The sequence below is a fragment of the Marmota marmota genome, unplaced genomic scaffold (genome assembly GCF_001458135.2).
Source record: "Marmota marmota marmota unplaced genomic scaffold, marMar, whole genome shotgun sequence".
In the NCBI taxonomy this organism is placed as follows: domain Eukaryota; kingdom Metazoa; phylum Chordata; class Mammalia; order Rodentia; family Sciuridae; genus Marmota; species Marmota marmota.
Window position 1 is genome coordinate 14,445,720 of NW_026000185.1, and position 25,505 is coordinate 14,471,224.

Here is a 25,505-nt window from a genome sequence, read left to right on the forward strand (position 1 = left end):
GGTGTGAATGTGTGTCTTCCAGTCACTCTCAGTTTCCAAGTACCTCTCCACCTCTTATGAACAGAGGTGAAGATGACAGTACTGTTGAATAGCATTCATATGTGTTTTTGTCTTAAGACTCAATCCTTTGGGGCACAGTGGCACATGCCTGTAATACCAGCAGCTCTGGAGGCTGAGACAGGAGAATCACAAGTTCAAAGTCAGCCCCAGCTACTTAGCCAGGCCCTAAGTAACTTGGCAAGTTTCAAAAAATAAAACGGGCTGGGGATGTGGCTCAGTGGTAAAGTGTCCCTGGGTTCAATTTTCAGCTTAAAAAAAAAAAAAAAGACTCATTCCCCATATGTAAGACAACTATTTAATTTGGGGCTGTGACAGAGAAGTTGCAATTTGTTCCAACACTGGAGAAAAAAAACTATTGGCCTAGATCTATGGGGAGATGTTTCTATATAGCAGTTTAAAGATGGTTTGGAGGAATATCAAGGGGAAAGTATTGGCTCTTTGATTTTGACCTTAGGCAATGACTTTGGACTTAACTCTTCTGTAAGATGAGACATTATTATATAGATTTTATTTATTTAGAAATTATATTAAATATAATTTGAAAATTATGTTAAGCAACTCATTGGTGAGGGGTAGGGTGGATGAGTGGCATTTGACTCATTATTATCAGTGCCTCCCACCATGCCTCAATAAACCCCTCCCTGCTGATTCAAGCTAATATCCATTATCTCCCCTGAAGTACCTACCTCATTAAATAATAGTAGTAGCAATAATTTCTAGAATGATTCCAAATTATTATGTGCCAGGCATTGTACAACCTTATGAGATTTCTTATACCCATATTCTAGCTGATGAAACTAAGGCCCAGGGATGACAGGTAATACATCTCAGCCACATAAGAGGCATACTTGCCAACCATGGTGACTTTTAAATACACACCACTCTGCACCACAACACATTGGAAATGGCAAGTATCACATGGACCTTAAAATTAAAGGAAAACATGCAAGCCCATAAACAAAGATGGATTGGGATTCTTAAGAATATGCAATGGGTTCATTGTTCTCATGGCCTAATTTGGTGATTCTCAAAAATGGTGGCATATTAGGTACACCAAAGTACCTTTATTCAGATCAGGGATGCTTCATCTTTATATGATGTGTTTGAGAACTACTGACCCTGATTTTTTTATCTTACAAAACTTATGTTGATTTAAATCATTGTCTCTGCCTTTCTGCTCTTGACCTCAATCTCCAGGATCTGAGAACTGACAGGTCATCACCAGGAGTTCCCGCTTCCATTACTGGGTTTAAAGTCACATCTATATTGATGAAGTGAACAAAATGGAAATTTCCAGCATCAATCAGAAAGGAATATGGTCAACCAAAGCAGGTACCGTACCATCCAAGGAAGATATTAGCAGCAGTACTTTCAGGGATATGAAGTCATTCATTATTTCTTTCAGGATCCCAGGCGGAAGACATGTATCAATTGATAAGTTAGTGCTGTCTGTATTGTGTTTTGCAAGCAAGAAGGTTCTGTGGTCAGTGGAAATCTTTCCTTTGGCCTAGCTTTTTAAATCTGTTTCAAATAAAAATCTTCATTAAAAGAGAAATGAGCAAACACCACAAAATTGGAACACCTGAAGAAAGTACAGCAAGAGTGAGAATGAATAATTAAAACCAAAAATCTCTGACCTTCTGCAGTCAAGGAGAATGGTGACATTTTTGGGGAGGTGGTCTTGGCACTTGTATTTCTGCTCAGTGTGAGAAAAATTTGATTTCAGCCCTAACACCATTTGTGAAGTTACTCTTCCCACCAAAAGAGGTAAACTAGAGCCCTAGTGGGCATACCCAGCTCTACTCTCATTTCAGTCCATGTTATAATATGTGGCTGATCCCAGCCCCTGGCTCCAGGAGAAGGCACAATCAGACTACTCTGGCCTCCTGGGCACAGTCACTGGTTCAGGGAGAAGCACAAGACCCAAGCTGGGTTGACAAAAGTATTTCCTGATACTTTTGCTAGAGCTATTGAGAAAGAAGTACACTCTCTCTTCATTAAAGTCGTTGTCAGGATGTTTATGACTACAGTTTCTGATAGTCATCTTTGTCTAACATGGGGAAAAGTCTCCCTTGGATTAAGGCCAACATAGAAGCAAGCAGAGTTCCCCAAAAGAGAAGAGATTTCAATGACATCAACAGGAACCCTGGATTCAACTTGTACTTCTTGGTTACTTAAGCTCTTAGATTCTTTTGGGTTTGAGGCATGATGAATTATATTTATGTCCCTCCATATTGAGAAATGATCATCCAAGTGATAAACATGGAAATAGCTGAGTCAATAAAAGATGATTAGAGGAGAGAACAGAGATACCTAGCCATGCAAAAGATAAGCCATACTTGGGATAATGAAGAAAGGAAACGAGCATTCTGTAGAACACAACAGAAGCTCTTCAGAAACAAATTCAACTCTGAGCTAGTTCACAGACATAGACTAAGACTTACAAAGAGTCAAAAATACCCTGATAACAGAAAACATCTTAATCCATGGGACAGGAATAGATGGAACACTTGCAAGATCAGCAAATTTAGAAATCAATTCCAGAACAAAGGGAGGTTTCTTGACTGGCTAAGAATTCTCTATGGTACCTTTAAGGGGAAAAGATAGGAGGTTTTTGTAAGAACTATCTGGCTATGTGAAGTGTTTATTAAAAAATTATGAATACTTAAGTCTCTTCTTTGTGGTACACACCTATTATCCCAACAACTCAGGAAGCTGAGACAGGAGGATGGCAAGTTTGAGGCCAGCCTCAGCAAATTAGCAAAGCCCTAAGCAATTTAGTGAGGCTTTGTCTCAAAATAAAAAATAAAAAGGTCTGGGGATGTAGCTCAGGGGTAAAGTGCCCGTGGGTTCAGTCCTCAATATCTTAAAAAAAAAAAAAAAGTCTTTTCTTTGGTAAATGTGAGAACCTTTCATTTTATAGCATGGGCTTGGGTATTATCAGCAAATCTACTTTAATTTTTATAAATTAAATGGCAACCCAGTGGATCTTGACTTCTATAACCAAGATTCTGACATGTAACTTGGGTAGAACTAGATGGCTTATTTCTAGTTAGCTGTGATATTTGCATGTCCTCATGTCCTTCTGGAGGCAGTTCCCAAATGCTCAGCCAAGAATCTGTTACACCAGAATCACTTGGGTCTTAAGCTAAACATAGATTATGTCATAGCCCCACTCCAAATCTTCTGGATTAGAATCTTTGTGGGGTGGGAACCAAGACTCTGTTTTTAAGATATGCCCCAGAAGTTTGGGAACTGCTGGGATTGAAAACTCTTGGTTGAAATATATGGTGTAATGACCCTTGAAGGGTAGGAAAAGATATCTACTGCTAATATTTTCACAGTGAAACCTAAGTATTTCCAAAACTCTAATTCATCAAAAATCATGTTTCAAAGTGCACACCATGGAAATGCAATTAACACCCTTGATAGATCAAGGGTACCTAATGTGCCCCTGGTCTATGAGCCAAACATCCCTCTTTCCACATGTTCTCTGATTCCCTTCATGTTGAGGATACATGCCTTAAAATTCACACCTACCTTCTGAGAGTAATCCGTGTTGCTCATGGTGTCCACTTTAATTGTACCTATTTGAAAAATGAATAAAGAGCTCTTGGCTTCTCCAGGGATGCTCCTCAACTATCTAATCATCTGAAATCCACAATTCCTTATAGCATAATGGGGATGACACAGACAATGGAACTTTCTGGATGTCCTGAAAGCTCCATTCACAGGGCTGCCTCTCTGAGGTCATACACTTCCCTGAGGAGTTTCCTGGTAGAAGAGGAGAGGAAGAGGAGCTAGAGAATGAAGGGGCAACACTGGGGTTCTTCTGGTTTTTTTGCTTCAGTTCCTATTCCTTGTAACAGTCGCTCCTCCTTTCCCTGAGCAGGTCTTCTCTTGGAACTCTTCTGGGAACACACCAAAGTTCCTGTAGAGGAAAAAATGGAAGCAGAATTAGATATTAATATAGAGAAGAGGGAGGTCTCACTTTCCCAAACAACACCCCTTGCAGCTGGGCTATTTCCCCTCTGCCTCCTCCTGGAGCAGTTCTAACTCTGGTGGATCCTGTACCCAGGCCCAGGGCCAGTAACCAGGCACCAGCGTCTGTTGCTAAGGGAAGGAGGGGCCTCTGCTATGCCTACATACAAGACTGGGCTTGACCTAGCTCCTTGTCCTGCAGACTCCCTTGCTGGAAGCTCAGCTGGGCAGCAGGAAGTGTTGATAGCAGAAGGGACAGTGGGAAGGTATTTAGCAATGGCTCAGGAATGCAGAGGTGTGGCAGAAAAAGAAGATGCCTTTGAATAGGTCTGAAAGCACTGACAGGAGGCTTCTGTTCTTGGGATCTACAGCTGGATAGGACTGGCTCAGATTTTGCTCTTCCCATTAATTAGCCATGGCTTGAGCAAATTACTTCATCTCTTCAAGTGGACTTTTCATTTGCAATAAGACAATAATGTGTTGAAGGTTTAATGAAACAATGCATATATGACAATTTGGACATATTAAAAAGATAGCCAGTCTATCCCAGTTTGGCTAGAACTTTCCCAGTTTCAACACTGTAAGTCCTGCATCCTGGGAATCTTTTCAGTCCTGAGACAGTTTGGTCTGATACAATAAGCCTTCTAAAAATGTTGCAACTAACATCAATAGTATCATAAATGTAAGCACACATGTATGCAAGTGCTAAGATTAGCGGCTGCCCAAATATTCAAAGCATTTCTTACAAGGCTGCTTTTTACAGTCCTCTCAAAACCAAACTGGACTTTTGTTTTCAATCTTCAGTTTTCCCCCAAACCCCATAATGTTCCCATTTTAAGGACAAGGAATCCAAAACAGAGAAGTGCATAACTCTCTCCAGTTGGCATGACTCATAAGCAATGCTGATAAAATCTGAATCCTGTCCTGATGACTCCAAGTCCAGTGCTCTTTCCTTGAGAAACTTTCCAGAACACAAACATTTCTGAGTTCCTTTGGAGAGCACTACATAGCACTAAGTACTTCCATTTCTTCTTTTTCTCACTGTACCCTCAAAATTGGACTCTCTGCACTTCCAAAATAACCTAACCTTCCTCATCTTTTACATGTTTCTATTTTCTACCATAAAATGTAAAAATCAGCCCTCTGTATCTGTGGGTTCCACATCTGGGGTTCAACCACTTGTGGATTAAAAATATTCAAGAAACAAAATGTGTTTGTTGTTTGTACTGAAAGTGTACAGTCTTTCTTTTATCATTATTTCCTAAACAATTTAGTATAACAATTATGCAGGACTTACATTATAATTGGGTATTTTAAGTAATGTATAAATGATCTAAAGTGTACAGGAGGATATGTGTAAGTTAAATGCAAATACTATACCATTTAATATTAGAGAGTTGAATATCCAAGGATTTTGGTATCTACAAGGAGTCCTGAAATCAATCCCTTGTGGATAGTGAGAGATAACTGAATACAGGTTTTAAATAGTATTTGGAATAAAAGAGCCAGTGGAAGGTTTCGAGACTTTGGCTTAGACATAAATGGGACATTTATATTTAGACATTATCATCAGGCTTCCTGTACTGCATGTGAAACCTCATATCCAAGGAAGTGAAGAATTAGAAAGGACCTGGTTCAGGGTTAATGAGACATATGACCTTGTGTGTGAGCAGGAGACAAGCTTCCATCTGAAATTTAATGTGCTTGAAAAACTAGCTGTGTTCAAAAACATCAAACCAATATGATATAATCATAATAACAATATTACTATATATGTATGTCTGTCATCTGACTTATCTTTCTTTTCAGTAATTTCCAAGAGGGCTGGGGATGTGGCTCAAGCGGTAGCACGCTCGCCTGGCATGGGTGCGGCCCGGGTTCGATCCTCAGCACCATATACAAACAAAGATGTGTCCGCCGATAACTAAAAAATAAATATTAAAATTCTCTCTCTCTCTCTCTCTCTCTCTCTCTCTTTAAAAAAATAATAATTTCCAAGAGAGGATGCAGGCCTCAAGATCTTCAATCCCCTCAATTCCAAGTGCCTAGGTTTGCCAGATAAAACCACAGGATGCACGGTTAAATCAGAATTTCAGGTAAACAATTTCTCAGGATAAGTATGTCTCATTCAATATTTGGGTGATACTTATATCAAAAAGTTATCTGTTGTTTACCTGAAATTGAAATTTAACTGAGTGTCCTATTTATATTTGCTAAGTCTGCTAACCTGGGAGGAGAGTTCAGTCAGGTCCACAGTTGGTTCTGTCTCTGTGGTACTAACAGTTTAGGGGCTCAATCTGTTGCTGGGGAATTTTCATACATGCCTTATTCAGAGCCAAGTGTTCCTGGTAGATCTTTTCTGAGACCTGAAATTATTGCTTAACTAGAGCCAAGTGTCTTAGTCCACTAGGGCTTCTAGAACAAAATGCCATAGACTAGGTGGCTTATAAACAACATAAATTTACTTCTCTCAGTTCTGGAGGCTAGGAGGCCAAGCTCTGGGTGTCAGCATGGTGGTGTTTGGGGGTGGGCCAGGAGGAGGATTGTTCCTGTGAGAAGCCCTCCTTCCAGGTTGCTGACTGTCAACTTCTTGTATCTTCTTCTTCTCATGGCAGAAAGAGGCAATAGAGATCTCAGGGGGTCCTTTTATAAGGACACTAATGCCATTCATAAGAGCTTCAATTTCATGAGCTAAATAATGTCCCCACTTCCTAATCCATCACATTGGACAAAGGACTTCACCATGTGAAACTGGGAGGAACACATTTAGTTCGCTGCAGCAAGTTATTGTGGAAAGGAATAGGGAAGGCTGCAAGTGGACTTTTTAAATTGATCCATTAAATGTTCATCAAAAGCCAAGATCTGATGCTATGGGAAGATGCTGGATCCACACCATTGACAAAAATGCCAAAGGTGGGAGGAACTCGAGGATTCACAGAGGTGCCCCTAGATGGCGCCATAAATACAAAGCCCAGTGGAAGCCCAATTCAGCTTTCCAGTGTGAGGTCCACCCAGAGAGTGAGGATCACAAGGCCTTAGTGAAAAAAACAAATGAATCTTTTCCTGGGTGGGGAACCCATCACATTACAGCTGAGCAAAGTACACAAAGCCAGCAAAATAGCCTGAAACTTAACAATTTAGGGATAGACACTTGTCTATCCCAAGGTCTCCTATGTCCTCTGTTAGCTTCCCTTTTCTTTTGTTGTGGAAGACATAGAGCAGGATCCCTTGGTTTATCTTTACCACCACCACCATCGTCATTCCTAAATTTATTTCCCTATCTACCCGCCTAGTTATTTTTAGAAATATAAGGTGGTAGGAGTAATTACACACTTGAATATTTTTGAAGCTCTACTATGTGCCCAATAGTGGCTATGTTCTTGACAGCCATTGTTAGCAGTCCTCACTAGAACCTCTCTTTATGTGACCTCTCTTTATCTTATGGGTTGTTTTCCAGGTGGATATAGACACAGGCCACAGAAAAGAAATGTCTACCAGGTCCTTGGAAAGAAAGAGCCTGAAAATTATTCAGTAGCAACTAGCGCCTGGGTTTTATGGATGAAAAAGAGTTAACTCCTCCCAGGTAGCACAGTAAGAAACAGCCATGGGGCCACAGCCCAGGACTGCTGGACCTCAGCCTATGGTCTTTAGTCCTATGCTCAATGACAGTGACTCTCAAACTAGAATGATTTTCTCCTGCTTACACCCCACCCGTTAGGGTCATTTTTGGTTGTCACGGATGAAGGGGGGGGGGGCTGTTACTGGTATCTATTGGTTAGAGACAGAGATGCCACTAAATATCCCACAGTGCTCAGGTCAGCAACAGAATTTCTGTGCCCAGAAATATGGTTGTCCCACCTATAATGGTTATAGCACTGCTATTGAGAAATCTTCTCCTCAGGTCTGGATATAGGATCAGGAAACATGGCTTCCTCGTGAACCCTGGGATTTGGGTTTATTTACTTTTTCTCTCTGTAAAATGGAAATAATAATACAAATCCGTCCGTCTCTAAAGTCCCCACTGGCAGATGACATTTGCATCTGAGGAGTAATGGTGAAAACCCTCCCGTCAAGGCGGGTTCCTCATTACGCGTTTCTAGCTCCGGAGACGCTTCCCGAAGAGGTGGTTCTGGCTATCTTGGAGGGGAAACCCTCCGTTCTCAGCTGCCATTCTATACCTGCCTGGGGGTACCGGACAATTTTTACTCCAAGCCGTGGGTGTAGGAGAGATCTCTAAGTCTCAGAATGCTCTTCTCTAAACCTCTCAGAACTAGTCAGGGTGGCTCCACAGGTGAGTGGAGCGCGCGCTCGCACAAGCTTCGGCACCGCGGATCGGCGCGTCTGGGCCCACTCCTTCCCGTCGCGGGCGGAGGAGCCGAGCTGAGCCGAAAGGAGCCGAGCCGAGCCGAGGGGCGGGGCCAAACAGAGTCAAGGGGCGGGGCCGAGTCGAGCCGAGGGGCGGGACCAAGCGGAGCCGAGGGGCGGGGCCAAGCGGAGCCGAGGGCGGCGGAAGCGGGTGGCGGCCCCCGCCCGGCGCCCCGCTCCTTCCTCTTCTTCGCTCCTCCCAGTGCTCCGCCCGCAAATGCGGCAAGAGCTGCGCGGTTCCTGCGCCAGGTGAGAGCTCGAGGCTTCTTGGGCCGGGGCCCCGGGGCCCGATAGGCTAGACCCTGCGGGCCAGACTGGGGGAGTGGAGGGGCGCGGGGCTCCGCGCCTGTAGCGCTTGATCCGGGAGTTAGTCACCAGGGTGTCTGAAGCCTCGGTGTCGTTGGGACAGGACTGGGGACTTATCAGGTGGGAGGAGACTAGGTCCATCCCCCCCCTACACCACGTTCCCGCCTACACCTGTATCTGTTAAGGGGTTGTCGGCCCCACCCCGCACGCGAGACCCTGCCCCTTCCTGGGAAACCTGGCTGGGAAGAAGTTGAGCCCTCCCTCGACATCTGGACCATCTGGACGTCTAACCTTCCTTCCCAGGGTCTATGAAAACGGGTGCCCTCCCCTTCACCATTCCCTCCTCTCTTCCGAGGACCCCATCCCCGGTCGTTGCAGAGAAGGGAGTTGCAAGAACCAAAGGTGGGTTCTCCCCAAATCTCCCCGAGTTCCTGTTTCTGTGCCTCTGAACCCTCTTAGATACAGGGACCTTCCAACACCTGCGCCACACCCCTTTCTCCTCTAGGTCCTCCCGGCCTTTAAGAATTGAAGCGCCCTGAACTTCCTTCCCCGCTCAGGAGATGCGACCCCCGCCCCCCAGCTGGAATGTTCAGGGTAGCAGTTAGTTTCCGGAGGCGCGGGGGTGGGAGAGCCCGGGGCTTAAGAGCCTCGAAAGGGGACGAGGTTATTGGCTAGTGGTGGCTTGGCCCAGCCCCCATGGTGCAGAAAAGGGCATCAAATCGGCCTTGTGGGCTAGTCGCCTACTCGCTCTGGAGAGACTGCTCAGTTTCAGCGGAGGCCCTTGTGAGGAGGAGTCACTGACTGGGAGTCTGGGAATTGATGTCAGGTAGATGTATTTGAGGACTGCGGCCCTTGGCATTCTCTCGCCCAAATCTGACTCCTCAAACCGGTCTGGGTGGCGCTTGGATTTCCCAGGCCAAAGGAAACCTGTAAAGGGACTTGAGCTTGTTTCTTCCAGCTTCAGAGATGACATTGAGGCAACCAAGAGCTGGGAACATCCCGACTTCAAGATCTGTGCTTGCTGAAGTTTTAAAGACAGAATATGGTGGTGGAGGAATCTGTCCTTCCCTGTCTAAAGAGAGATGATCTCTAGTTGGAGCGGTTAACATGGGCTTTAATGTGCATCTGGACCTTGTAGATATTAGTAGCTATGTATCCCCTCTGTAACTCACATGATTAGCTTGTGGGATACTCATTATGGCAAATAAATGTCAGGATCTCTCAGTTAATTTTGGCCACTATGACAAAATCCATTAGGTATTTGTACCATAGGTCAGGAGGTTAGTTCTAAGACAGAAAGGGAAGCGTATGATACCTATGTCCAGCCAGACAGTTGTTTTTCTGGGAAATATAAGACCCAAACAGGTTAAAAACATATTTAACAAATTTTCTTTAATAAGAGCTATGTGAGATTGAGACAGTCCTAGGAATTCCTGGCAGTTTGATCACAGAGTGTAATTGTGGCACTGTCTATCCCTGAGGCATGGCTCTTGTTACTTAGTGGGAAGAGACTCACCCATAAATAGTGATTTATGGCATAGTGTCATTGCAAGCCAAGCAAAGAAAGAAGAGAAATTAGCCAAGGCCACTGTTGTTTGAAAAAGGTGTTCAGGGATATGGGCAGGGTGAAGCAGTGAGATTTGAAATAATGTATTCAGCTGTCTTGCTTTTTGTGTATTCTTTTCAGCATTTATCAAGATTAAAAAAAAATAAGCTCTCAAAGAGTACTATTAACATTTTGTTAAATGTCTTACATTTTTTACTCTTCAGAATAAAATCTATATGTAACAAAATGTTAACAATAAAATCTATAACAAAATTTTATTACATAAAATCTATATGTAACAAAATGGGGTATTTTGTATTTAAAAAAAAAAAAAAACTATAGACATCTTTTCATGTCACCATGTAAATAGCCCCATTATTTTAATGACTGAGTTTATCATTATTTAACCATTTTCCTACTTACAAATAGTTAGCTTCTTTTTTTTTTTTTTTGGTGAACCATTCATTATATGCTATAAACAAATGTGATGCACATCTTTTTAGTATGTTTTGCTGTACCTGAGGATTTCCTTAAGAGTCCTAGAAAACAGGTTGCTGTATCGAGGTGTATGAAATTTGAAATTTTGATAAACATCGTCAAGTCATCCTCTATCTACATGCCTGCCATCAACATGTAGAAACTCTTGTTGAACCAGCTGGATGAAGACCTCTAATGGTTTAAGAAATTTTTTGTTTCCCCAGTGACAGTGAGAGCCTGGGCAACATGAGAGATTGGACAGCTCACTATACTGGAGAACTTATTGTTAGGAGAATTAATCCCCAAAGAGACTGAAGTGAGTCCCAGGATGGCCAAAGAGGAGCCCACCAGTACCTTAAAGGACTTGCAGGAGCTGCAGAAGAAGCTGTCTTTGCTGCTGGAGTCCTTCCAGAATAACTCAAAGGTCAGTTTCCAATCACTATATATAATGGAAAAATTTCAAGTTAATGCTCATGTAAATAACATAGTAAGTTCTTTCTTTCTTAGTATAAGTAGCTAAGTCAGGGATCCTTCTAGTTCACCCCCCTGCCATGTCTGAGTTGTGAACTTTCAAACTGGTTGTCCAATATGGCTTCAAGAGCATCAGCCTTCATATCCATATTCCAGTCAATAGGATGGGAAGAGAGCAGGAAGAAAGATTTGCAAGCCATTTTCAATTTAAGGCGGCTTCCAAGAAGTCACACACGTTTCCAGTTATAGACCAGAATTTGGTTGGATGATCACCCCTCATGGCAGGTGCAATTCTTTAACTAGATTCAGAGAGGCCACTCTCAAGCTGTGCCACGGATACCATCCTTTTCTGGTTTTATTGTTAATTTTGGCTTATGTGTTACCCTGAAAATGAGAGGTTCCAGTAAAAATCCAATTGGCTAGCCAATAGTATAATTTGAGCCACATATAGTGAAATTTTCTAATAGCCACATTTAATAAGTAAAAAGAAGTAGGTGAATTAATTTTAAGACTGTATTTTATTTAATCTGATATGTCCACAGTTGTATCATTTAAACCTGTAATCATTATAAAAATTACTATTGAAAAAAAAGTTCTGATATTTGACATTGTTTTTTGTACTCTTTGAAATTCAGTTTGTGTTTTAGACTTACAGGACATTGTAATTCAAATGAACTACTTTTAAAGTATTCTGTAGCCACTTGATGGCAAGGGGACTTGGGTATATTCTGTTTTCTTGCATATTTATTGCTTTCTTCTATATGCCTGTTAGCATTTTTTTTCATGGAAAACAATATACCTTTCATAAATTATGCTATTAACATTTTTGTCATCAAGCAAAAACAAAAATCCACAAAGACAGCTGCTGTGACACAACCGTCAACATGTAAAAATTATATACTGAAGAGTCATACTTGATATCTTTCTAGACTGTGTTATGCACTATGACCATAAAAATACACATGCAGATGTAACAGTGTGAACTATTTTGTGATTTTTTTTTTTTTCTGTGAGACAGCATGGTCCCACTGGTGTCTACTTGAGCTATTACAGAGGTCCTTTCTGGATTTACTCCAGAATGCATCTGCCACTTTGTAAATCTGCCAAGCTATTTTTAAATTGGTCAAGCGGCTTTCTAATCAGTTGGCTGAGAATCTTGTTATTAAAAGTTAGCTCAGTAAGACAGGTCCTCATGCCCCTTCCACATTCATAGCTGTTTCCATTCACTGGTGGTAGTTATGTTCTATAAAGTGACCACAAACATGGGATCAGCAAATGCTGAACCATTGCTCCTAGGAGAAATACACTTGTTCCTTCTCTCTCCTGGTCCTAACCTTTTCATCAGCTGACCAATACCTAACCTTGTTTTATGTGCATTTTTGTTTAAAGACACTATTTAATATGTGTCGTTGATCCTTAACATTGATCTCAAGGCCAATAATACTGAACCTCATGGCTCAGACAAATACATGTGTGTTCTAACTCATGAATTTTTTTCTCCATAAGGCATATCTTTGTCCTTAGGAATACTAGGCAACCAACCCTATGGCACAACACTTGGGGCCATTTTAAATAGTGAAATGACCAACCAAAAGCACAAAAATGTGAAATTATGGCACTAAACATGATGCTATAGTTTGGCTCTTGAGTGTCCCCCAAAGGCTTATGTGATGTGTTAAAAACTTGGTTCCCAGGATGGCACTGTTGGGAGGTGGGGCCTAATGTGAGGTCATTGGGGGTGGGCCCTTTTAGAGGATTGTTGGACCCCAGCTCCTTCCGCATTTTCTTTTTCCGCTGGTTTTGCTCCATTGCACATTCCAGCTGTGACATGCTATCTGGCCACAGGCCCCAACAAGGCCAACAGGGTCAACCGATCATGGACTGGAACCTCCAAACTGTGCCAAAATAAACCTTTTCTAAGTCAGTTGTCTCTGGTTTTTGTTTTAATAGTGGAAAGCTGACTGACACACCTGATAAGGACACACTGAAAGAGCTGAAACCAGGCAGAGTTTCTCCTTGAGTTTTCCTTGATTTTTCTCCATTCAGCTGGGAATGTAGGTCAGGTGACTTAGCTCTTCATTGCTGTGCACACATCCACTAGTCCTCAAAAGCCAGAAGTATCGTTTGTGAGGTTACAAATACATGTTAATGAGGAGGCCAGTTCTCAGAGATGTGGAATTTACAAATAATAAGGATTGTCTATTCATCAACATTGATTGAGCACTTATTATATGCCACACGCTGTGTTGGACACTTGGCATGCCTTACATCTGCCTTCTGAGGTATGCATTTCAACAAAGAGGAACTTACTCGTTGCATTTCTTCCTCTCAGGTCCTCAGCTGTGTTCACCAGAATAGGTTTGGGCTAGATAACTACCAGGCCAGTCTACTACAGATCAAAGGAAAAAATTATTAGCTGTCTACATCCTGATGTTTTCAGATAGTCCTGTCATAGTGTATTTCTTTTAAATTTTAAAAATCATATTAATTATATTAGTATTAATTGCATTGTCAACTCAGGGAAGTGACTCGGAGGGAAAAGGAGAGCAAATCACCTATAGGCCCAGTGGTGGTGATTATTATTAATAATTATTATGACTCTTTAGTATGTAATTTTTATATGTTGATGGTTGTGTCATGGCAAGTGTCTTTCTGGATTTTTGTTTTTGCTTGATGAGTCTTGCAGCTTTTCCACATCAACGTGGGGATCTCCAGAACAGTTGTTCCCCAATAGTCTATCAGCAAGGACAGCAGATTGACATACCATAATTGACATAACTGTCCCCTTGTCTGAGAAATTCAGATGATTTCTTTCCCCCAGATAATGTGTCGCCTTTCCTCATATGTTAATGAGCCTTTGGAACTGCAGGTAAGAATAACTGGGCATTAGTTGAAGTGGGTTCCATCTCTCTGGGAAACCTCTGGAATGCCTGGTTAGGTTTTTATTGTCTTTACTTTAAGGCTTTAGATACAGGAATCTGCTCAAGAGATGGGACCTTTCAGGCCTTTGGGAAATGTAAGGCTACTTTAGAAACCAAGGCAGGGAATAAAGCAGGACTGAGCCTCTGAAGGAGTCAGGCAGGTTGCTGGGTGAGAGGTAACTGTTAACATACCTCTCTTGGGCATTTTAGCTCCTCTGTGTAGCTTTTCATTTTAGCTTTTCCATGTGTGTCTGCTTCATTCTTTTCCTCTGCAGGCTGATTCCTTGGCCTTTTCTTTCATGTGGGAAAACATGGTTGTCAAGGTGGGCACCTTTGACTTCTCACCTCTCCTTCAGCACCCAAATGAAGCCCTCCCCTTAGGGACGTGGGATTCTCAGTGCCCGATTCCTGGGAGCATGGAGGTAGCTATTGGACTGGGGACTTTCATTCATTGCTCCTTCCTTGGAGGAGGCTGTTGTCAGGGAAGAGGAGAGGTGGCCCATGAGTTGGGCAGATAACCACGGTGGCATTTTCTAATGTAGATTTTCTCTGCCCACATGGTTTTCTCTTCTCCTGCTGGGCCTTCCCTGACCCAAGGGGTGTTTCTGAACAAACATTCCTAGGCACCTGTGTGCCAACTCTGAATCCGATGCCAGCGGCACCCAGGGACTATAATGTGGGAGTGGCTGTCACACAGCACCTTTGACTTGTGATTACCAGTGGTTTTAAATAGTCTTGGCTCCTCTCCCTCCTGCTTTCTGGCAGCAAGAGACAGTGAGTCACCGATTGTCTTTCCCATTCTAACCCCAGAGAATTTGCCTGGCTCTGAGTAGCCTCCGGTGGAGGGGCAGAGTCTTCATGCCTCAGATCCTGACCACCTGGCCCTGCTGTGGAACCTTCCAAGCCAGGGTTTATATTTACAAATAAATCACCGTTGTCTGACCTTGAACAAGTCACTTCAGCTTATTTCCATCTCCTGTTTTCTGGAATAAGCAAGGCCAGGCCTACAGTCTTGTGGTGAGGATTATCCATGATGCCATTCGAGAGGCCTTCACAGGGAGGCTGAAACACAGTGGAACCATTTCCTCCCAGCCTGACAGTCCTGCATTGTTCAGTGAAGCACTGTACCTGTAAAGTGTAGGTGGGGACCATGTGTCTCCAGGATGGGGATGGGGAGTCGCAGAGCATGTTGATGTGTGACAAGCTGCCTTGCTTCCACTTCCACCCTCACACTGTGTGTCCCCCCACCCCCATTCTCACCCCTGGGCTTTAGATAATGTTAGGGTGCTCCTCATCATCTGCCTCATACCACTTTAGGGAGAAAGTAGGAAATAGGAAAGCAATCAAAACAGTGCCTGGCACCTGTGTGTCTAACAAATATCCTCCTTGTTAGGTGTGGCTGAACTGGCCTCCACTTCCTGACACGTGGGCCTGAGCAGGGCCATCCTTTGTGGCAGAAGACAGTTGCTGGGTTAAGCTGGTTGAGTCTGAAAATGGTGTCTGCATATCTGAATGACTTTCTGGTTTTTTGGTTGTAGATCCCAGACTTCCTTAAGAACTGGAAGCAGGATTGTCTTGCCTTTCTTGGTTCCCATGCAAACTCTCCCTAAGTCCTGCTGATTTTCCATTCCACTCCCAGGCTACATCTCCCTCCCCTTGGCCCCCACCGTCGAGCCCAGATTTGGCCATTGGTGTATCTTGCCTGATGTCCTGCAGGTCACCCTAATTGCCTCTTCACACAAGCACCAGGTTTATCTTCCTTGAATTGCTCTTTCAGTTTTGTTACAGTTCTGCTCAGATGCCCTCAGTCTGCTTCATCCCACCCTCAAGGTAAAGTTTAAACATGTGGTGTCCACTGGAAACATTATGTGAGTCACATATATAATTTTAAGTATTTTAGTGGTCACTTTAACAAAAGTAATAATTGCAATAATATATTTTATGTAACCTTGTATACCCGGAACATTATAATTTCAGCATGTAATTAATATGGAAAGTCATTAATAAGGTAACCTATATTCCTTATTTTCATACCCTTAGAGCAAATTTCCACTGGAAATACGTGATATCTTCAATATTCGTGAAATTTCTAGTTTAAAAAACTAGATCAGCCTGACCAACCTATTTGAAACATACTTAAAAATTTTATTAGTGCCTAAATCAATTATCAGTTTTAAAGTTTAAATTGTGCCTGCCATCTGAGTGTCCCAGCTTCATCTGCTCCTCTTGCTGTATAGGTGTCCCTTCCTGGCAGGGTCCCCTCGCTTCATGCACTGCTGCCCCTTACCTGAGCACTCATCCATTCTGCCTCGCCACGCTCCCTGGGCTCTTTTGAGTATAAGCATCAGGGAGAGAGTTCAGTCTGTCAGATGAGGCAGGGGTGTTTGCTAAGGACACACCTGGACTAGAACAGAAAGCAATCAAGACCTTAGATGGCTGGAGACCCCAGCCTGCTCCCCCAAAGCCCCTCCACCTCCCTCTCTCCTTCGGTGTTCTAACTTAGGATCTCACTGGGCTCTAGTAATGGGGTGTCTGAGTTGGGCAGCTCTGGCTCAGAGGTGATTCTTGGTATGGTCATCTCTGGATTGAGAATAGAGAAGCTTAATAGCAAGATCTTTAATGAGGAGGCTACATGGCCAGTGGGCATTATGCCATTTTGTAACCTGCCGGGAAGTGAAATTGGCATGCCTTGAGAGATTTCTCCTTAAGAGCCATTGCTGAAGCCACAAGACAGATGGCTGTGGCTTCATGGAATAGCCTTTTCTATTTTAGCAGAGTGAACCCAACACTTTGGTTGCCATCAGCATGAACTGTCATACCCTCCTATTTCCACCTCGCCCCCAAATTCTCACCATTTGTGGCACTTGTGTTTTGGGGATCACTGCATGTGAATTATGTTCTCATGGCTGCTCATAAGTCCTGCCACTGGGTGGGGGACCTCAAACTTGCCTCCTGTCTCACAGCTGCCTTAAATGGCTGCCCAAGGGACTGTCTTGGGAGAAGTCTTGAAGTGACATCTTACTCAAGAGCTCTCCAACTTTCTGAATGTTGGTTGTGCTTCCCACAGCTCGGGGGATCCATTCAACCTGAACTCAGACATGGCACTCAGTCCCCTTCTCTCTGTCCTTTGCCTGCAGGTGGTTGCCTTCATGAAGTCTCCAGTGGGTCAGTACTTGGACAGGCATCCCTTTCTGGCCCTCACTTTGCTGGTGTTCATTGCTGTGTCGGCTGTACCTGTTGGGTTCTTCCTGCTCCTGGTGGTGTTCACCTCCTTGGCTGCTCTCGTGGGGGTCATCTTGCTGGAAGGTATCTGCTCAGCTGTTGGAGAATCACTCTGTGGGGAGGGCAGTGTTTACTGAGCATCTGCCATTCTTGTCAAAGGTTCCCACTTTTAAAGTAAGGTGGCTTGTCAGGGTCATTAAGGCACGGGCCCTGGAGTCCACCAGTGTGATTTTGAACAGTTGTTCACCCTCTCTGAACCTCAAATTCAATAGATAACAAAAACAGGCAGAGAGGCCCAAGTGAGGTATGATTTGTGAACAGTGGGGATTAGAGGCAACCATGGGGCCAGCCAGTTGCCAAGCACCGGGGCCCACTCCATTTTAAATAATGCCAGGAATCTGGATTTGGGGAGGAAATATCACGTAACAAAATCTGAGTTATCTGTCATTTTGTAAAATGCATTGGCCCAGGGTCTGCCCATTTTCAACTTGTTTTATATGAATATTTCTCCTAACCATGTTCTCTACCTAGGACTAGTCATCTCTGTGGGTGGCCTTTCACTGCTTTGTGTCCTCTGTGGCTTGGGCTTTGTATCAGTCGCAATGTCAGGGACGATCATGGTTTCCTACATGGTGGTCTCCAGCCTCATCAGCTTCTGGTTTTCTCCCAGGTAAATAAATGTCAATGGAACAGTGTGATCAATGTCATCTTGTCCATTTTCATGGACAATGTACTAACCCCAGTTGATGTCTAGAAGCCCAGTTGTAAGAGGCAGGTGTTTCTCATTAGTTCTCAGTACACGTCAGACACCAAATGGGAATTTACAGTGGAGATTCCAACAAAAAATTTATTACCTTCATTCATCATATAGAGACCTCATTTCTTTGTCATGGCAGCTCCGTGAGGTAGTTATTGATTCCTTTAAAAGGATGTTGATTTAGTTTACAAAATCAAAGCATTCTTTGGAGTGTGATGGGAGTAGGCAGGAAAACAACAGGAAAAAATGGCCCCCTCTACTCCATCTTCCAGAGGTATAGGAGCAGGAATCTGCTGTCCCCATAATCTGCCTTGATCCCTTCTGCTCTTTAGAGCGTGAGTTTCTCAGTGTGCCAAGTACAAGTCTCGTGTGTGTATAGATTTTGTTCATACAATATGCCTCCCTGGCCTTGACCGGAGGAGCAGCAGTCTGTTAGATGATAGTGGGAAAAGAGCTGTGTTGAAGTTACTGAGACACTGTGCTTGTCAATAATGTGCTGCCCTTCTGAAGGATTTTCAGAGGTGACACTTTTGTCCTGTGGTTAGATTTTAACTCTGGGTCATTTGAAGATGGTGGCTAACATCTATTGAGCACTTTCCAGGCCTCATCTTGTGTAATCCTCACAATTTGCTCCATCATAAGGGAAATGAAACCAAGTCCCAAAGCTTTAGTACAGCAGAGAAGGGGCTTAAATAACCCAGTTCAATTAACTCTAAAGCTTTCTTACCCAAGACACTGAGTGGCTTCTGGAAATTTCTGTAGATATTAAATATTTCAATTTTTGTAGGCCCTGCTCTATTCTCACAACTGTTAGAATCTGCTGCTGCTGCATAAAAGCAGCTCAGACAATAAGTGAATGAGCGGGTGCAGTTGTGTTCCAATAAAACTTTATTTATACTAACAGCAGGCTGTATTTGGCCCACAGGCCGTGGTTTGCCATCCCTTGCTCTAAAAGAATCAATACTCACCTGAATTTTGTTCTCATATAGAAGAGCCCTTGAACTTCTTACCAAAAGGTTTTCCTATTGTCATCGATATGTGGAAGTGGGTATAATTTAACATCACTGGGTGGTACCATAGGACAGCTTAATTGATATCCCTGGAGTCACATTTAGCTTTTCTAAAATGCTTCAATCACTATTAGGCTTAAAGGAAATAAAAAGAGGCACAGTGACCTATTTGTTTTTTTGAGGGTGATGTTTCTGAGCCCAAACCCCTCCCTGCCTGTGCACCCTGTTCTTAAAAATCATCATAGGAAGTAGCAAAATTTGAATGGCTGTTTATCAATGAAGAGATTGAAAAGTATACCCAAGATCTGTCCCTGATCTCCATATTCTCCCCTGCTCTTCCCTAGAGGCACTGGGGACCTGTGGTTTTCACTTGGGCAGAGATTCTTATACTTTTGATCACAGGGCCCCTTTTGCCTTCTTAAAAATTATTCAGGCATCCAAGGAGATTTTGTTTATGTGGGTTAATTGTATAGATAGTTACTCTATTAGAAATTACAACAGAAATTTTCAAGCTATTTACTTTAAAAGGAACAATATTACCTGTTGATATGAAAAACATGGTGTGGTTAAAAAAAAAAAAGCAACTATATTTTCCAAAAGAAGAGGAAATTAGTGACATTGTTTCATGTTTTACAAATCTCTTGAGTATCTGCCCTAGTAGAAGTCAGCTGGGTTCTCATTTGTCATCTGCATGTGTCCCACTGTGGCATGTTGTTCTGATTGGCATAACTGAAGAGGACCCAGCCTCACAAATGTGTATGTAGTTGGGAAAGGGGCAGCTTTCCAGATGACTACAGCTGCTCTTCTGTGATGGCGTGTAGGTGATAATAATGTGATGTTGAACAAGCTGCTTAACTTCTCTAATCTAGGAAATGGCAAACAAATGGTAAAATAAAGCCATTGCTCGCCCTGCCTTTCTCTCTGGATTGTTGGCAGAGATGCCCACAACTGGGGAAAAGAATATCCAGATTAGAAGTAGGGTCTTGACCCTGCCCACCTCCCAGTTGTTTTGACCTCTCATGCCCTCAACTTCCTCATCCCTGAATGGATTTAGCCCCAAATCTTGTGTGGTGACAAGAGGCAGCTAAAATAAAGAGCAGAGAATGTCATCTGTTCTGGGGGTTCTCTTAGCATTGCTCTTTAGAGGACCCTGTACTGACCATTTGCATCCTGTCACCAAACAGGCTGCTGACACAGCAGAACCCCAGCGCCGACTGTCAGCTGGCTATGAAGGCCGCAGACTTCGAGGGGCTCTACCAGGAGTGACCAGCCAACTGGAACCAGGCTTTCCTCCCGCATCTCCAGAAAGCTGTTGGTCACACTCGCCCACTGGGATTATGGCCTAGGAGGACACTCAGGCACCCTGTGGCCGTGTCCCCTGGCCTTTCCACTCACTGTGTGTAAAATCCTGTTGTGGACAGCATGGCTTCTCCCTGCCCTATGCTCTCCACGTGTGCAGCTTGACCTTGGCAGGGATCTGGGCCTCCAGAGCCTAGGGCTTATGTCCAGGCCCCAGTTGGGGGTAATAGTGAATTGTTTTTTAGGGTGTTTATTTATTTTTTGAGGGTAGTTGTTTTTCACTCATTTGAAATGAGATAAGGAGGAAAAAATATCCAAAATAGAACCAGCTTTTCTGCCTTATTTGTTTTTTATAAGAACAGCGACATTGGGAATAGGTTTCACTCAGAGTTGGAAGAATCCATACTTAACTTTGTGGCCAGGAGTCTTTTTGAAAAGGTCTAAAGGTGTGGTTTCCATTGTTACTGTTGAGTGCTATTAAGTGCCATTGACCTTTTACATATTTGCACTTGGTACTTTTGTATTATTTTAAAGAACTCGTCCTATTCAGCCATTTCTAAAAAAAAAAGTGAAAGGACTACAAAGTAAAAATAAAATATCCTGCATAGTTTTTACTTCAGTAGTTTATTTGCTGCGGGATCTTATTAAATATTTATTTGAGTGGGCTTTAAGAAAATCTGCCCCTTCGACTCTGATTCCAGAAGACTGCATTAGTCAGCTTTCTGTAAAGGTGACAGAGACCTGAGATATCAGTGTTATAAGAGAAAAATTGCTCAGAGTTTCATAGTTTCAGCCCATGGTCCCTTGGCCCTGTGATTTGAGCCTGTGGTCGTGCAGTACATCACGGCAGAGGATATGGCAGGGAAGGGCTGGGGCAGCTAGGAAACCAAAAGAAGAGGCTGAGGGCTGCGTGTCCTCTTCAAGGGATGTCCCCTCCTCCAGTGACCTAACTTTCACCAGGTGCCATGTCCTAAAGGTTCCACTGCCTCCCAATAATAGTACCACAAGTTGGTGACAAAGCCTTTAACACGTGGATCTTGGGGGACACTTACATAGCATCTACCTGTTCCCTCTGTTGATTTCATGGCAGATGCTGGCTAATATGGGTCTTTTAATTGGAGAGATGGAAAGAGGGATTAGTTTCATTCAACCAAAAAGCCAACGGGGAGATCTTCAGGCACTGCTGGGCCTACGGGCTAGGTGGTCTCACCCCTGCTTTTTACAGAATGAGCTGCGTTTTCAGGTAGACCTGTCAAACACGGAGGTCCCAGCTGCTCTAGTCAGCACTCTGAATCTGGCAAGAAAGCGTTTTCCCAGAGGATTGAACAGACTTGAATCATGTGAGCAACTTTGAACCAATCATGATGGTCAGGAGGATGGACTAAGCTGAAGAGGCCGGGCTGGACAATCCTTTTAGGAGCCAGGGGAGGGGTGCAGAGAGATAGAAGAGGCTCCCAAAGCAATGCCAGAAGAAAAGGAAAGACTTGCTGGGCAGACAAAAACAAATGGTGCTACTTGCCATAGTGGGACACACAAATCTTAATGTGGTACTGAGACCTTTCTGCCTTCCATGACCTTGAACCACATTAGAGAATAAGATTCACCCATTTCTGCCAATACCATGGTGGTATTGATGTTGAGTTACTGATTTTTGAATGTTTCTTCCCTTCATGCAAGTGTCTGATATAATCTGTCTATGCTGTCCACACCGCTGGGTTCTGAGACTTCAGTAATGGTGAATGGAAAGGTCCCTGGCTTCCTTCCTGAAGTTGACTGTCCAGGGCGCCAGGCACTTAACAATCATTAGTTAGTTATTGCTTCATAACAAGTTACCACCAATTGTTGGCTTAAAAAGACCTGCATGTGTCACCTCCCATTCTCTCCCTATTAGGAGTCCAGGCAGAACTCGGCTGGATCCTTTGCAAGACTGCAGTCACAGCCAGGGCTGGGTTCTCATTTGAGGCTTGACAGGGGAAGGATCCACATTGATCATTGGCATCATCTAGTTCCTTGCTGGCTACAGAACTGAGGCCTTGGGTCCCTTGCTGTGTGTCCTTGTCTACATAGCAGTTCATAGTGTGGCAGTTTGCATTTCCAAAGCCACCAAAGGAGAGTCTTTTCGCAATATGGATACTACTTTCTTAGGTAACATAACATATATAATCACTTACCTCCTGTCATGGATTCTGCACTTTGGTGGTTAAAGTCGCCATACTCAGAGGAGGGGATCACTCCAGGCATAGAAACCACAGATGGGGATCATGGACTGCACCTTAGTTCACCCACTACAAGTACACAAAATATGAAACTGTGATAAATGCATAGAATAAAAGTAAAAAGGTGACAAATATATAAGAAAGCCCATTTGAGCCTCAGTGATCAGGGATTTCATCTCTTGGAACCAAAGAATGAGAAGTTGCCACCAGGTCAAGCACTGTGGGGAGGGTGTTCCTGGTAGAGGGAAGAGCAGCACAAAGTCCCAGAGGCTGCAAAGAGCTTAGTGGGTTTAAGGAAATGAAACAATGTCATGTGACTGGGTCTGTTGAGCCAAGGGTTAAGTGGAGGGGAGGCAGGAACTCATCTCGTAGAACCTCAACGGGAAAGACAGTAGAGGATCTTACCTGAGAGAGTGATGTGGTCAGACTTAGGTTTTTTAAGAATCACTCCCCAAAGAATTAGGAGCAGGAAGGCCCATTAAGAGGTCCCCAGAGGGATTCTAGGGCGGAGATAATGGAGACCTTCATTCAGAGAGCCAGCAGCATTTGGTGTAGATCAACTGTAGGTAGAGAAAGAAAGGACACCTATCCATTTTTAGATTGAGCCAGTGGGTGGCCTGAGACACTATGTTTTGAGGTGGGGGCTGTGTGGAAATTCAAACCCTTCTTTGCTCATATTAGTCCTGTTATGCCTTTTTGACACCAAGAGGATATGTCAGGAGGACCATTGGCTTGGAGAGTGGTCTGGATGAGGTTATAAGGTTTGAGGGCATTTCAGTGCTGAGAGCTTTACACAACCTTTTTGTGAGTAGCAAAGAGAAGATTTGAAAACATGCTTCTGTCCATTAAACACCTTTGCTTCAAGACAGGCCAAGTGCAAGGTGCTTCGTGTCAGAACTCAAAAGTGCTGCTGCTTCTCGTGGATCAGACCAATTGCAATCTCCACCAGTTTGCTTCTTATTTTTTATATCAGCATCTGAATTTTAGAGGTGAAACCAAGATTCAGAGAATAAATGACTCACCCAATTCGTCTAAGTCAAGGCAGTAGTTTGAGGTCATTTCAGCCTCTGTTACGCTGCCTGGGCCTAAAGCCTTTGCATATCAAACAGTGAAATTATGTACAAAACTCTGCACAGTGCTTGCTGCAGAATAATATCAAAATGCATGACTGCAGAATCATTTAAAACAGCAGAATGGGAATATGTAAAAGACCTACTAGAGGGTTCTTGGAGGCTCAAGGTTATTAAACAAGTATCATTGGAAAAGTAATTAACCCCCAGAGCATAAGAACAGTGACTTCATAAAACCATGGGGTTAATTTAACATTATGCTCATGTTTGTTTTATTTATTCTTGGGCATTTGTCATGTGCTGGGTGCTATCTTCAGCCCTGTGTGCACATCAATACCTGTTTCCAAACATCCACACTATTGCACATTTTAAAGAGGAGGAAGGTGAAAGATTGAGAGGTTCAACTGCCTAAGGTCAGATAGATTAAGAAGTGGAATCCAAAGCGTTTGCCTGTCTGTAAAACCCACCCTTGTAGCCAGTGTGCTCTGAAGTGTTAACACTTGAGATGAAATACAAATGGTTAGCTCCCTCTAGTGTTGTTCTCATAAGAATATCGTCTTAACCACTGTTCCCTTTGGACTTTTATTGACTACCACGCAGAGAACAGGAGTTCCTGTTTGGGTGTGGAGCTTCAAGACCTACCTCAAAAACCTTAAGGAAAAAAAAAAAAAAAAGAAAACAACAACAATGGGTTTCCTCTTTTATTGCTGAGTAATATTCCACTGTGTATATATGCCATATTTTTTTTATCCATTCATCTATTGAAGGGCACCTAGGTTGATTCCACAGTTTGGCTTATTGTGAACTGTTCTACTATAAACATTGATGTGGGAAAATTGGGAATGGAACCACCATTTGACCCAGCTATCCCTCTTCTTGGAGTCTATACCCAAAGGACTTAAAAAAAGATCCCATTTTTAGTAATGATGAGCAATGCTTCTGAGAACAACATTACAAACATGGTAAAAATATTTCAAAATTGATCCCATAATATCCAACAACTGAGCCAATGCCAAATTTTGAGATATTAGTCACAAATTGAATTTGTGTCATCACCGTTTTAAAATTCTGCTTGTGAATAAAATATATAATTTGTTTAGGAAACCCATTTTTTTAACTAAAGTGTTTCCTCTCTATGCCAGTGGAGGGCGCTCACATCCAGGCTATCTGAAGCTGGCTCAGCAGAGACATCACCGCTCAGACCAGGAATAACTATAGACTCCTGTTCTTAAATTTTAATGTGCGTACATCCAGGGAGGTTGTGAAAAGGCACATTGAGTTCAGATATGTGGAGCAGGACCCGAGTTTCTGCATTGCCTCCCGGCTCCCAAGTGAAGTCTTCCACCGACCACATCTGAGTAGCAAGGTAACAGATGTCCTCTCCAGCTCTCCCCATCTATGGGCCCTGAGAGGCCCAGAGAGGGAAAACTGCTTACCCACAGCACACAGGAAGTCTGCACTGTCAGGGCTAGAACCCCTGAACCTCTAAATTCAGGCAAGAGGTTTTTCAAATGAGAAGCAAAGAGATGAGGCTGTCTGCTTTCAATCAAGCTTCTTTGTGCAGTTGGTCCTCAGTGTCTGGTTTCTGCAGCCATGAATTCAACCAGCTATGGATCAAAAGTATTTGAAAATAAAATTGTGTCTTAGAGTTGGAGATGTAGTGTTGCCTGGCATATGTGAGGCCCTGGGTTCAGTCCCCAATACTGACCAAAAAAAAAAAAGTACTATAGTAAAGACTCTTACCATAATTCCCTAAACAATACAGTATAACAACTATTTCCATAGCATTTACATTGTATTGGTG

General features: G+C 43.2%; 2 protein-coding genes across 9 annotated transcripts in view; one reads left to right on the forward strand and one right to left on the reverse strand.

Annotated features, from left to right (window-relative positions):
• Nucleotides 1–4,126, reverse strand: part of Dnah3 (dynein axonemal heavy chain 3) — a 166,242-nt gene extending 162,116 nt beyond the window's left edge. For all 5 annotated transcript variants that reach the window (XR_007342671.1, XM_048789601.1, XM_048789600.1 and 2 more), the window contains exons 1-2: nt 3,601–4,126; nt 1,402–1,581 (exon numbers count right to left, since the gene is read on the reverse strand). Coding sequence is in view for 4 of the 5 variants with exons in the window: in XM_048789601.1 (XP_048645558.1) it covers nt 1,402–1,404 (3 nt within the window). In the remaining variant the exon portion in view is untranslated. The remainder of the gene's footprint in view (nt 1–1,401; nt 1,582–3,600) is intronic.
• Nucleotides 4,127–8,525: 4,399 nt separating this feature from the next.
• Ldaf1 (lipid droplet assembly factor 1) lies at nt 8,526–23,495 on the forward strand. 4 transcript variants are annotated; one of them, XM_015491149.2, is made up of 6 exons: nt 8,526–8,655; nt 9,016–9,114; nt 10,960–11,159; nt 17,265–17,433; nt 17,881–18,019; nt 20,301–23,495. In XM_015491149.2, exons 3-6 carry the CDS (start codon nt 11,064–11,066, stop codon nt 20,380–20,382), a joined length of 486 nt encoding a protein of 161 aa, XP_015346635.1. In that variant the 5' UTR covers nt 8,526–8,655; nt 9,016–9,114; nt 10,960–11,063; the 3' UTR covers nt 20,383–23,495. The 4 variants fall into 4 exon arrangements, with proteins under 4 accessions (XP_015346635.1, XP_015346634.1, XP_048645585.1 ...); XM_015491148.2 differs by lacking the exon at nt 9,016–9,114; XM_048789628.1 differs by lacking the exons at nt 8,526–8,655; nt 9,016–9,114 and adding an exon at nt 9,412–9,538.
• Nucleotides 23,496–25,505: the final 2,010 nt, after the last annotated feature.